General features: G+C 43.9%; 1 protein-coding gene across 1 annotated transcript; it reads left to right on the forward strand.

Moving 5' to 3' along the window:
* The first annotated feature begins 9,743 nt into the window (after nucleotides 1-9,743).
* On the forward strand, nucleotides 9,744-13,959 carry msx3 (muscle segment homeobox 3). Its single transcript, XM_085970421.1, has 2 exons — nucleotides 9,744-10,562; nucleotides 12,306-13,959. Exons 1-2 carry the CDS (start codon nucleotides 10,145-10,147, stop codon nucleotides 12,719-12,721), a joined length of 834 nt encoding a protein of 277 aa, XP_085826547.1. The 5' UTR covers nucleotides 9,744-10,144; the 3' UTR covers nucleotides 12,722-13,959.

A 13,959-nucleotide genomic window follows, 5' to 3' on the forward strand; every position in this document is an offset into this window, starting at 1 on the left:
TCCCCAACAGAAAGAAAAAATAATAAATAGTAATAAAGTTCATTCTAATTATTCATAACTAATTTCTAATAAGGCACAAATGGTACAGTACCAAGAATCAAGAGATTGAATTGCAGGACAAGGCACAAACTCATAGGAAGCCCTTTCCCATAATTAAATGTGATATATTTGGAACTCTTGCACCACTTCGGTTCAGTTTCCATGTATGATATCATTATTTAATCATTCACACAGACCTTTATTCTGTAGAACATGAAATAGAAAGAACACAAGGCAATCAACTCATCCTGTTCTTCTCAATGGTCTACTATGCCCGTGTCACTGTGCCTCTTTTTTTTTGTAAATTGCACTCCAAGCAGTCACATGGAATAAACTTGCGCTCTGGTCAACTAACTTTCTACTCAGTCATGTGTGCATGTGTTCTTGTTGCATCATACTGCACTCATGCAGTCATGTGGTAGAAACACCACTGCTGTAATACTATGCTGTGGCTCAGTGGGTAGCACGTTGAGTCCGAATGGTGGTGGGTTCCAGTCCCACTCCAGAGACTTGAACACAAAATCTAGGCTGACACTCCAGTGCAGTACTGCGGGAGTGCTGCACTGTCGGAGGTGCCGTCTTTTGGATGAGACGTTAAACCGAGACCCCGTCTGCCCTTTCAGGTGGATGTAAAAGATCGCATGGGACTATTTCGAAGAAGAGCAGGGGAGTTATCCCTGGTGTCCTGGCCAAAATTTATCCCTCAATCAACATCACTAAAAAAAAGAATATCTGGTCATTATCACATTGCTGTTTGTGGGAGCTTGCCGTGCGCAAATTGGCTGCTGTGTTTCCTACATTACAACAGTGACTACACTTCAAAAGTACTTCATTGGCTGTAAAGCACTTTGGGATGGCCTGAGGTCTTGAAAGGCGCTAGAGAAATGCAAGTATTTTTTTCTATGAAAAAACTGCTCCCTTGTAGTGCGTGTCAACATTTTCAAGGAATGCAGCAATTACAATCACAATAGTCACTGCACGGACAGTCCCGGCGACAACTACTGACCCAAGTCCTATTGAAGAGGTGCAAGATGTGCATGTTGCTGAAGACAGGCTTGTTGTTATAATCTTGCATCCCTTTACCCAGAGGGTGGTGAGAATGCGGAACTCGCTACCACATGGAGTAGTTGAGGCGACTAGCATAGATGCCTTTGAAGGGAAACTAGATAAGTGCATGAGGGGGAGAGGAGCAGATGGATATGCAGATAGGGTTCGATAAAGTAGGGTGGGAGGAAGCTCGAGTGAAGCACAAACACCGCTATAGACCCATTTCTGTGCTGTACTACAGAAGGCGGTTGAGGCCAAGTCTTTAAATATATTCAAGAAGGAGTTAGATATATTTCTTAGAGCTAAAGGTATCAAGGGATATGGGGAGAAGGCAGGTACGGGGTACTGAGTTTGGATGATCAGCCATGATCTCATCGAATGGCAGAGCAGGCTCGAGGGGACGAATGGCCTACTCCTGCTCCTATCTTCTATGTTTCTATGTAAATACTATGTAATTGTATCTCATTGAAAATTGCAGTTAATATTCGTTTTATTACATCTTTAGCCTGATGTTTTCATTAAAAACAAAAAAGAAACCATTTTACTGATCAAAGTATCTTTGCATTGCCCATGGGCATCTTCTCTTAATACCTGCTCAGCTGTATTAGCATCGAAATGACTGTTGGAGATATTGGCGGATGAATGTTTACCACATTCATATCGCACTCTTCTGCCCACTCTTTTAATGGAAGGGCTAATCCATTTATTTTTAATGCTTTAAAGCCTCCACTAAGGTAACAGATAGAGGAATGTCCTACAAATGGATGAAATGTTTGTCCACTCGTAACAGAAGACATCAGTGAAAGCTATTTCCATACAGGTCTCTGCAACCCACCTGTAGTAAATTAGATTGCACGAAGTCTTCAGTTTTTGGTACAGCTATGTGTAAAATAAACAGTCAATAACAGCATAATCTGGCCTGCTCAGCTGCAGTGCACTGTGTAGGGATTTCCCCAATGAATCTCGACTTCACCGCACATTTTGAACTCATGATAGACAAATTTAATATACACAAGCAAATCTCCCATGGCATTGCTCATAATGAGTGGTGTTTATAACCATCGAGGTCTTGCCAACACAACCGCGTACCGCGGCTGCAGTGTGTACCAGCTACAAGATGCACTGCAGCAACTCGCCAAGGCTTCTTCGGCAGCACCTCCCAAACCCGCGACCTCTTCCACCTAGCGGGACAAGGGCAGCAGGCACATGGGAACACCACCACCTCCAAGTTCCCCTCCCAGTCACACACCATCCTGACTTAGAAGTATATCGCTGTTCCTTCATCGTCGCTGGGTCAAAATCCTGGAACTCCCTCCCGAACAGCACTGTGGGAGTACCTTCACCACATGGACTGCAGTGGTTCAAGAAGGCGGCTCACCACCACCTTCTCAAGGGCAACTAGGGATGGACAATAAATGCTGGCCTTGCTAGCGACACCCAGATCCCATAAATGAATTTTTAAAAACTTGAGGGGGGAGCCGATTACAAAAAGTGAAGGTGATACTGACAGACAAGGCAAGAATGTTCATATTGTGGATATGGAGATATAGACAGCATACACTGAAATTAATATAATCGATATAGTTATATTAATAGAATTGCATATAGTGTAGCGTATATGTGTCTGCGTAATGACAGAGACTTCCTTATTGCCCTATATACTATAAATTGTGTTTCTGTCCTATTCCTGTATCTGCCTAATTGCAGCTTACTGCTCAATTGGGATTATTTGGAAAGTTTATACATTTCATAGGCCCCTTTTACGCATTTGCAAATGTAGTTACACGGAATGAATTTCCTTTCTATGTGGGTAACCAACACTCCTGCTCTTTAAGGTTCTCCTGGTTAATAGGAGATAAGGTGTGATATAGCGGGGCTTGTGTGGAAGGGTGGCAAAGCTTTGCCAGACAGGCGCTCTGTACTTCTGTGCACTCACAGCTCTGAAGTATTGGCAAGCTACACTTGGTGGGGAAAGATCCACTCTGCATTGTGCAAACTTCCTTTTTAACCCGCGACCAGCTACCTAAGCAAAATATGAGATGTGATTTTTAGCATTGATTCAGTGGGAGATTGTGGGCAGCCCCATCTCGGTTTGGCTGGTGCGCTTGATGGCGAGCGGTAAAATGAGAGGTACAGGGCCAAAACCATCCAGTGGTTTGTGCTGCTGAAGCTAAACGTTACTTGCTGATCATCAGTGGATTGCAAGCGCTTCTTACTGCGGCGTAAGTGCTAGCAATGTGAGAATTCTTGTGGAAAGGGGGAGAATGGAAGTCACCGTACAGCGTCTTAACGCATCACTATCTCCACAGTGTCGATACCAACATCTTTACATCGACAAGGCCCCAGTGGGGAGTGTGTGGAAAAGTCTGTGTACCTTGTCTGGCTAAAGGACTTTGCCAGTTACATTCCCCAGTAAATGGTACACATTTAAGCATTAGGATAATACATGAGATGGGGGGAGCACCTCAGCTGTGAACAGACAGACGGTGATTTGAGGAGAATCCGTTTTAGGCTGAATTGTAGCATTGCAGCTAAAAGAAAGACTTGCATTTATATAGCGCCTTTCACGACCACCGGACGTCCCAAAGCGCTTTACAGCCAATGAATATATTTTTAAAGTGTACTCACTGTTGTAATGTAGGAAAGGAGGGTAGCCAATTTGCGCACAGCAAGCTCCCACAAACAGCAATGTGATAATGACCAGATAATCTGTTTTTGTTATGTTGACTGAGAGATAAATATTGTCCAGGACATGGGGAGAACTCCCCGGCTCTTCTTCGAAATAGTGCCGTGGGATCTTTTACGTCCACCTGAGAGAGCAGACAGGGCCTCGGTTTAACATCTCATCCGAAAGACGGCACCTCCGACAGTGCAGCGCTCCCTCAGCCCTGCACTGGAGTGTCAGCCTAGGTTTATGTGCTCAAGTCCCTGGAGTGGGACTTGAACCCACAGCCTGCCTGGAAGGTGAGAGGGCTACCCACTGAGCCACGGCTGGGTGTGTGGGAAAGTCTATGTAGCTCGTCTGGCCAAAAGACTTTGTCATTGGCAGAAAGTTACATTCCCCAGTCAATGGTTCACATCAGGATAATACACGGGGTGGGTGGGGTGCATCTCAGCTGTGAACAGACAGACGGTGATTTGAGGAGAATCCGTTTTAGGTTGAATTGGAGCATTGCAGCGCATATTAACCCCCGCCCGCCCCAGAACAGCTTCATTGAACACACCAACACCGAATTTCTGGTTCGTTTCCCCCCCCAACGTCGGACAGTGCGCACAAGGATACATCCAGTAGACTAAGAGACAATCACACGTGCACCCTGTCAGTGGCGTTCGGCGGTCGGTGAGTGATCTGACAGTGATCCCCTAAGAACGCGGAACTTTGAAACGACCTCCGGCACGGTTGGCTCACTGATAATGTGTTTGGGATTTGTACGGTATTACATGTCAGCTCCTGAAATGAATTGAGACACCCCTTTCCTCCCTCCCCCCCTCCCATTTGAAAGACACTTGCAATGGACTTGAATTGGGAGCGGAGAGACAGTGGACAAAATCGAACGCTTTCGGGGAGCAATAGTTTTTGCATAATGTGCCCAGTAATTCAATGTTTACATGCAAATTACAAACTGCCAAAAGCAGACGAGGGCAGCAATTATACCAAGCTTCAAATGCAATGGTTTAAAAGTAATTTCGCCCGTTTGAAAAGATAGTCTGCAAATGAGAGGCAATCTCAACAATATCTCCAACAGTGTTATATAACAGAAACTGCTCCTTGAGAACCCGCCCCTTGTGCAGTGTGTAATCTGAATGATACTTTCTTTGTGCCCTTTAAGATTTGGAGAGGGAAAGTTGGGGTGGGGCCGGAACGAACTCGAAAGCTTCTTTCAGTTTTCCCCAACTTCAGCCCGTTTACCTTTCAACAAGCTCGTTAAAAGGCTGGAAATAAACGCTGGAGCGGGGTTGTATTAAAAGCTCTCCCGCCTGCACATGTTAACAATATCATTACTCACTGCCTGGTTCCACTTAAAATTAACAGTAAGTGAAAGACCAAAAATTAGGCTGGGCTGAATTAATTACTAACAACATATGTCAAGCTGCAAAGAAGGCCTAACATAGATCTTACCCCCGGCTCCGTGCCTCCGCTCCTCGCTGACAGTCAGCTGCTCGGTAACAAAACACTTCTTGTATGTTTTTTTTTTAAACAATATTTCAGGCAATATATCACATAATTCATGAAATAGCCAAATAAACAGGGTGGCTCTTTGGAGACGGTTTTGTAGAGCTTGCCATTTTATTTGCCTGCATTCAAAAAAATCCAGTAAAATGTTCCCTAGTGTTTCCATTTCGATTCAGGAAGACAACGTTACAAAGGAGCGGGTTTGTTTTATAAGTAATGCGAACACACTTGATACTAAAACACTTACATCCCGAGACAAACATCTTTCTTCTAGGCTGGTCCCATAAAGCATATTTCTAATGAAACTTTATTAAGCCATATACTATCACAACTAGCTATGGACCCGTGCGTGTTCTTTGAACCGTCCAGGTGTTGCTGAACATGAAGGTCTACTTCAGATACAATTTGTTATCTTTTTTTTAAAAATAGCATTTAGAATTTCCCTTAAAGTCGAAAGAATCCACAAAGGTTCGGAGTTACATCTAGAAGTGTGTGTTATAATAGGACAGAGATGGGCATTTTCTGTAATGTAATAGTCACTGGGATTGTGATTTAAGACGTTCATTAACGACAGTAAAGTTTGGCGATCGGACCAAATAAAAGTGAATTTCTTTTGGACTCTTGATGATTTGGTTTGAAACAGTCCCAGAGATGTCCTATCTTCTCTTGCTTTCCTTCTTTGCTGAACACATTTCTCCTTCCTTTGTTGAGCTGATTCTGTGGCTGATTTTTTTTTCTTCCCCAACAGAATCATCCCCAAAATGTGTGTGTTGGAAGTAAAAACGGGCCCGGCTTACAAACACGCCGAAATTCGGCAGCCATTGCGCCTTAACTGGCCCAGGATCTCAGGCGAGGACTTGTCTTTGCTGAGATACTGTACTGATTGAAGTCCCAGTCAGTGAGGGAGCGCTAGAATCAGGCAGGAATCGCATGTATTGCTGAAGTTCGATGACTTCATTCATTCGATCCGTTGCTAAATGAATTTAAGAATCTCAAAACTTAAGATCATATTTGTATTTAATATGCATAGACTGGTTTCAATTCACCCCCCCCCCAAAAAAAAATCATATTCCGAAATACAGCAGCAGACTTAATCTCGTTTAAGGCAAATAATGTTAAGTAGGTGTAATTTGATTCACTCAAAGTGAATTTGTACACACTTGACACTAAAACATTTGTAATAACTGTCCATATTTAGGCATGTCTATCTATGCAATATATCTGATGCCTTACTGTATATATCTGATGTACGCAGACATAGAATTGTTTCACACAACCAGCTGGGTTAACCACGTAGAATCTACCGATCAACTTGAAAAGAAGTGTTTCTTTTTACTTCTACACGTAGATAATAGCCCAGGAAAAAACATTCAAGTGCACCTTCTGAAGTGTCTCATTTGTGCTTATTGTAAAGTGAGAGATGTTTAACGCCCAATTCGTTTAACACACATTCTTGACAAATACTTGAAAGGAGCTAATTAGCCGCCGGTAGAAATAAAACAGCGGTTCATTTGAGAAATCGAAATCCATCTCGCAACCAGTTATTTCGGCATATTTGGACGGGACGGGGGCCCATCTACATGTAAACCAACTTTCAATAAACCCCAAGACAGTTTAAGATTCTCTTTTTGTTGAGAAACACATTCTGTGACTTTGAAACAAATAAATAGTTGGTGCGGCTTTTAAAGGCAGTTGTTTCCCCCTCTACACAGGCGCACGAACTCAGCAGCGATTCAGTCAGCTCAGTATGATTGTAAACGAACAATATTAGTTTAGTAGGTAACGAGAAATGCTTTACAAGTCTGTAGCATGCAGCTAGCCAGAATATATTACTGTTAAAGATCGGGCCGCTTCACTCAAAATAAGTAGGTTGCGCGACAAAGCTGTAAAATAACGAAGATAATCTAGTTTGAAGATGAATAATTGTTTGAAATACAGAAGCGCAGTCTTTGCTTTTAATTCCGTTTACGCGCTGTAATGATAATTTATTGTGGCATTTTTTTACGCTGTCCTTTAAAGGCATTTATTGCTCCACAGACTGACTCTCCTCTCGACACGTATGACTATTGCAATAAAAAGGATTCCTAAGCTAGCAAAACTTACTTTGAAGTTTCTGAAATGGCAAGTTGGCTGAATCTACCTGAATCATTTCAATATGCCTGCGGTTGACCAGTTAACTGCAGCGGGCGGCCCAGCAAGTTCATTGCAATTTCGGTGTATCCCAAATATAAATTTTATACATTTCTGAAAAAAATAATAGAGGCAGAGAGGGAACACAAAGATAGACACCCGCCAAACTTTAATTTTTATACTCAGTTTAATTGTGTATGTGGACAGTCGGTTCAATGTGAGCAGATCTGATCTGATTATGTACAAATTCGCTGTAACACTGTTATCAATGTAAAGGCCGGGACTTTCATATTAAAACGAAATGGACACCATTGGATTTCGTTCTTTCAACATTCAATTTCAGTAGAAATGTTATACATGTGTTAATAAACATTGCAAAATAACATCACTTTTTTTGCATCATTTAAAAAATATCAGTCTGTAATGAATGAAGATAATTCAAGAGTACATCATTGTGATCTTTCCAAACTAACGCACTGCGAAACTGTGTTTGAATTAACAGGCAGTTTCGAATTGTTGGAAGCAAATCTTTCTGTCAAGCGAATTCAAGCAAGCCCGTGTTCGAACATTTTGGGTGAGTACATTTGTGGCAGACTTACTCCGACAAACCTGTCTTTCTCCCAGGCCCCAGTGGCTTTTTTTTGCTTAGTCAGTGCTTATCCAGCTATTCTTGCTCAATACAAGTCTGGTCATAATATCCCTCCCGACATCTCGATGCCGACTGTAACGCTCTGTCAAACTGCAAGAGGAGCCAGCTCTTAATAACAAAGATGCAACACGTTTATGCTGGAAATAATTCAGCTATGTCACGATGTGCAGGGGCATACACTTTTAGATGACGCGAGTATACTTCGAGAAGTGATAGTTACAAACCAAACTGTTGCTTTAGTCACCCCTTCTCCCCTGGGGGAGGGGAGGGGGTGAGAAGGGGAGTCTTTGTCCGTTGGATGTGAAACTGGCCCTGGGAATGTGTCCTGAAACTGTCTAATCTCCCAAATACAGGTCAAAATGTTACACACTGTCTCCGAAACAATTCCTTGAGCCGTTAATAAAAGCTTTCCAGTTAATGCAAAAGGCCAACTATTTCAACTCTGTACAGTAAAATCATCCTATTTAATTATAGTTTGCATAAGTATAATATCGATTTTAAACAAATCTCACGCTATTTTGTTTTTACAAAGGAAACGCATGATATAGGCTAGCACTGAACTGTATACAAGTTCGCAAATCTCCCCTTATAAGGGGTCCCGGCTAAGCTTCACAGTATCTGCCAAAGGCTTGTGAGAAAGCAGATTAAAGTACATTTTGAGCTCGGAGATGATGGGAATATATTCTGCACCTCCAAACCGGGTGACCCATTCCCGCCGCTCCCTCGCCTGAAATGCAGCGAATTATTTATTGCCAATACTCGCCCAATGATGAAAGGCGAATTACACCCGTTATGTGCAACTATAGAAAAGTTATGGAATGAAAGCAGGCCGCCGTTTGCACAGTCAACGGTTTCCAGCGAAGGGCGAGTCAGAATTCGCTGGTACCTTTTAACGGGGCCGGGGTAGAAACGTGTCCAGCAATTTGTAGCGCGACTTTAATAATGGCAACAAGGTGATAATTTATGGTGTATCCGCCGAGTTTCATTTTCCCGCTATGGCACACGCCGCTTTTGGTTATCAGGCTTTTATCCCGAACTCTACACCCTGAACAACCATTTGAAACAGATTTTTTTTTAAAAAACAGATCAAAAAAATATCTCGTCCAACTTTTAACCACAAATATATACGAAGTGGCCGAAGTTAACAGCCATCCCTTTTAGAGATTCAATGCAAAGAAGGTATTTCCGTGCAGAATGTGTCTAATACATAAATTATAATGTGCGTATTATAGGAAGCTGTTTAAAATCATACTCTTGAGCTGTGAGAATGTCTTCAGCACAGGGTGAGAGTGATCGGAGGAAGACATGTAGGAGACATTAAAGTTTGAGGACAATTGGTTAAGTTGGGTTAACTGTTGCCTGTTCTCCCTGAGGTAGCTTCCCCGTTTGATCTTGCCGAAGCTGGCGCCTTCCATAACATAACTCGTCTGCCTATTAAATGCCTTGACTTATCTTGAAGAATTGCCTTTGCTTTTAGCTCTAGCCGGGGTTTGGGAGGAGGGGGGGGGGGGGAGAGAGAGGGGGCGGACACATTACTAATAAAAAGATTATCCGATGTGAAAATATGCAGAAAATGTATCCTGGACCTCTCATATTTAAGAGAAGCTTGTATTTAAATAGCAGCCGAGCTGTTTTTTTCTCCTAAGGCATGGTTTCAATAAGTCACCAGTAATGAGAAAGGGATCTTACTAAAGGCTGCCCTACTGCTTAATTGCGTTGAAATTGCTCTTGTGGCTCTGTGTTCCTAGGAGATTACAACCCCTTGAGCTATCAATAAACGTGCCCAGCAAGAGATCTATGATTAACTACTCATTTCTTTCAAAATGATTGTTGCTGCCTTTTGGAACCCAGAAGCCAATCGGGGCCGCACTTTCCTCGTCAGAACCCTGAGCCAATCATCTCATTGGAGGGCGGCGAGATGACAGAAAAGTTCCAACAACTTTAAAGCCCTGCAACCCCGGCTCCAAGTTAAGGAAAGTCAGACAGCGACTTTGGCAGATTGAGATTTGGGAGAGTTAATTGATTGCCGTTGCTTCCCCATGTCAAAGGGAAAGGACTGAGGGCTTTAGAGGGGGGGGGGGAAACCAAGTGATCTCTGAAGGTGTATGGCCCCTTCCTGTTGGATGATGAATACTGTGCAAGGGTCTCTCAACCAGGGGATTAAAGAGCAGGAGAAGGACTCGGAAACTACAGGAAAGGGGCGAGACTGCAGCGAAAGTTCCCTCATGGACTCGAAGGGATGTAAGGTTCAGATTTCCAGCCTGCCCTTCAGCGTGGAATCCCTCATCTCCGACAGAAAACCCTTCAGGACGCAGCCACCCTCCTCGGAGCCGGGACGGGCAGCCGTTAACCCATTAGCTTCTACGGACCAGCCCTCCTCCAGGACCTATTACCCGGGGAAAAATCACCCCGTGGAAGACTTTCAAAACTTTCCCGAGAATTCCTCCTCTCACGAATCGGAAAGCCTTAGCGACAAGGAGCAATCGGCCTGGGTCCCAAACGGTTCTTACTCACCGACTCCAAGTAAGTCCCGGGTGCGGGTCACTCCTCTCGGGGCTGGCTCGCTGCTGTTCGAACTTTTCAACTCACTCCAGTACTGAGGGCGAGCGGCGCTGACCTGACCCAATCGTTGATTTCGTGTGGTTTCTCTCTCTCGTTATTTTTTTATTCTGTGAGCTAGGATTTATATATATTTTTTAAATCTTGCAACTGTAATCTTTCCCACGAGTTTGAAAAGTAACTGGCGGAGTCGGGCGGGATTCTAGCAGGTTTCCTTGCAGTCCTCTGCTTCGAGCAGACAGGAAGATGAGCGAAACGGACGCAGGCTCCACACACTAGGTTATGAGGAGTGCAGGACTGTGGGCCATAGTCAGGACTGTGGGCCATAGACAGGACTGTGGGTTATAGACAGGACTGTGGGCCATAGACAGGACTGTGGGTTATAGACATGACTCTGTGCCATAGACAGGACTGTGGGTTATAGACATGACTCTGTGCCATAGACAGGACTGTGGGCCATAGACAGGACTGTGGGCCATAGACAGGACTGTGGGCCATAGACAGGACTGTCGGCCATAGGCAAAACAATGGGTTATAGACAGGACTGTTGGTTATAGACATGACCCTGTGCCAGAGCCAGGACTGTGGGCCACAGACAGGATTGTGGGTTATAGACAAGTTAGAATTTCATTACTAACAAAACAAGATGTATCGGGAAGTAGCTGGTGCCAGATTTGCGAACTCCTAATATCTATCGAAGGGGATCCGCGTCTGCCTTTAAATCACGGGGCTCCCCCAATTTAACGCGGATCCCTCCCCCCCTTATATTATTTCTGATTGTAATACAATAAATGAAAATCCGCAGTTCCCTCTTCAGAATCAGGGCTCTTGCAATTGGATAAATGGAAAGATGGCTGTAAATTGAAAAGAGTTCATGACATTTTGGAGGGAGCAGCGAATGCATTCGCCGGGGGCGAGCTGAGTCGCGGCGTTCGCCAGCCCTGGTTACACCGAGCACTTTGACACGACCAAAGAACCAGGCGTGCCTGGCCAGCTTGAGGATAAGCATGGGTGTGCTGTTACTGCCCATTGACCTGCACTGAATTCTTCTTTATTTATTTGTTTACTAGCCTAAATCGGGATGGAAATCCTGCGCGGGCCGTCCAGTTTAAAATTGACACACCCGCAATTCAAAGCTGGTAACACAATACCCCCCACCCCAACCCCTCATCCCGCCCCTGTCCTAAGTAATTGGGAATAGCCACAAACCTCTGAAGGGTTAGAAAGTGGGGGCTTTCATTTCCCCTGGATCCCAAATGAATGGGACTTAACTGTGGCGCATTAGATGCCCTGTTCAAAAGTTATGTGGTGTCTTTTTCGGCCTCCTTCAATGCAGTATTGAACGAATTGTCCATTAAATATCCAGTTTATTACCGTCTATAAAAGATACATTTTTTCAGAACGTGTCCCGCATATGGATAACATTATTCACAGATCTCTAGCCCATAAAAAGGTGCCGGGGTTTAAATTTAAAGTTCACAGCTGCTAGAATGTGTAACAATGTTCCGTTCCTGCATCCTAACTGTACAACACTCCCCCAGTCAGTGTCCTTATAATTTAGGCATCTTTCGAACATCTCTGTTCTTCCAGGGGTAATTTCTGCCTCTTTCCAATGCTTTGATTTCCTTTTCTGAGTGTTTTAAAATTCCGCTGCATGCAGAGAGGCTGAAATGTGTGTTTTTTTTCTCTCTCTCTGTTTTATTACAGGGCATCCCAGCCCTCCTCCGTGCACTCTGAGGAAACATAAAAACAACAGGAAGCCCAGGACACCCTTCACAACCTCTCAGCTACTGGCCTTGGAGCGCAAATTCCGCCAGAAACAGTACCTGTCGATCGCCGAGAGGGCAGAGTTCTCCAGCTCGCTCAACCTGACCGAGACCCAGGTCAAGATTTGGTTCCAGAACCGAAGGGCCAAGGCAAAAAGACTGCAGGAAGCCGAACTGGAGAAGCTCAAACTGGCCGCCAAACCCTTGCTTCCCTCCTTCGGGTTGCCGTTTCCCATCGGCTCCCACCTCACATCCCCATCTTTATATGGACCGTCCAACGCCTTCCAGCGCCCTGGTCTCCCCCTCCCGGGACTTTTTACAACCCCGGTCACATATGGAATGTATTATTTATCGTAAATTGTAACTGTTCCCCTGACTTGAGAGAGCCACCATCTCCCCCTTTTCCCCCCTCTGATATTGAAGTCAGCTAGCCAAATTCTACAACACTAAGAACTTGTTGGCTAAGAACTTGCTTTTAAATAATTCAGATAGCCCTGGAATCACTGTAGTGGTCGGTGCTCGCCGCACTTAAACCCTCGCAAATTTTGTCTAGTTAATCTATCAAAACTGGCTCAACTGTTAAGGTTATTTGTTATCCTATGCAGTCATTTCCCCCGATATAATTAGGCCCAAAAGTGCAATTCAAGTTCATCCAGAAAAATACAGAATAATTTATATCGAAAGATAATTATTCTAAATCTGTGCCGTTCAACTCGATTTAAAAAAAAACTTTCTAAATGCCAGAGCAAAAAGACGGCGATAAATCATTCGCATAATAAAGCTGTCATCTTATTTGGTTTAGAGTGCCTTGGCTCTAGTGATAAATGGAAGAGACGCTTGAACCTTGCAGTGTCTCTAGTCTGCGCCTTATTCCTTGGGGGAGAGAGAAAAATAGCCTTTGGTGTGAATTGTAAGTAATTCCCTCGCTCCGATTCCTGGGCAACACTGAAGAAGTCCGTTGACTTGACCCACTCCACCACGCACACCCGTCGCTCTGAACCAGCCCTCCGCTGAAGAAGTTTGAAATTTCACGGCGGTGCAATTGAAGCGATATTGAAGGATAGGCAGCTTGGGGGGGGGAAAGCCCAGCCCTGCTCCAGGCCACGACAGGGGGAAGAGCTATCTATCGGCTCTTTAAAAGGGAGGACTTCATACATGGCACTGTGTTCAGTTTAGAAAATTGTCACGTACAAAGCAGCCCCTTTGAGAGGGAAGTTGCACCCGATAAAGTGATTTTCATGAGTGTGATTTGATCGTTGGCTTCGGAACAGAATCGATTCCTTCACTTTATAAATAAAGAGTGGCCACCACGCGCTGTAAATATAGTGAATGTGTATCCATAGGACTAGGGCTGGTTTGCGTTTGGATTTGGCATGTGTTGTCAGCCGCAACATTTATAAATCAGACCAGACAACTCTGAAAATTGTTTACCAATATTTAAATATATATTTTAAGTGCATTTAAAATACGTTTTAAAGAACTGTTTACATTTTCTTAAATAGTGTACAGGTTATTGTATGTACAGATGCTAAAATGAGTCACCAGGATTCCACTTGTTTTTTGTACATTGATCGGCCAATAAACTCTTAATTGTT

Source organism: Somniosus microcephalus, chromosome 29, assembly GCF_052327205.1.
Source record: "Somniosus microcephalus isolate GS21.2 chromosome 29, FLI_Smic_1.0, whole genome shotgun sequence".
NCBI lineage: Eukaryota > Metazoa > Chordata > Chondrichthyes > Squaliformes > Somniosidae > Somniosus > Somniosus microcephalus.

What these genes read in the sequence shown, in the direction of transcription:
- msx3 (XM_085970421.1), top strand. Translation starts at nt 10,145, where the DNA reads ATGGCCCCTTCCTGTTGGATGATGAATACTGTGCAAGGGTCTCTCAAC. An exon ending in TTCTTACTCACCGACTCCAA is followed by an intron (nt 10,563 to 12,305) that starts GTAAGTCCCGGG and finishes GTTTTATTACAG; the next exon opens with GGCATCCCAGCCCTCCTCCG.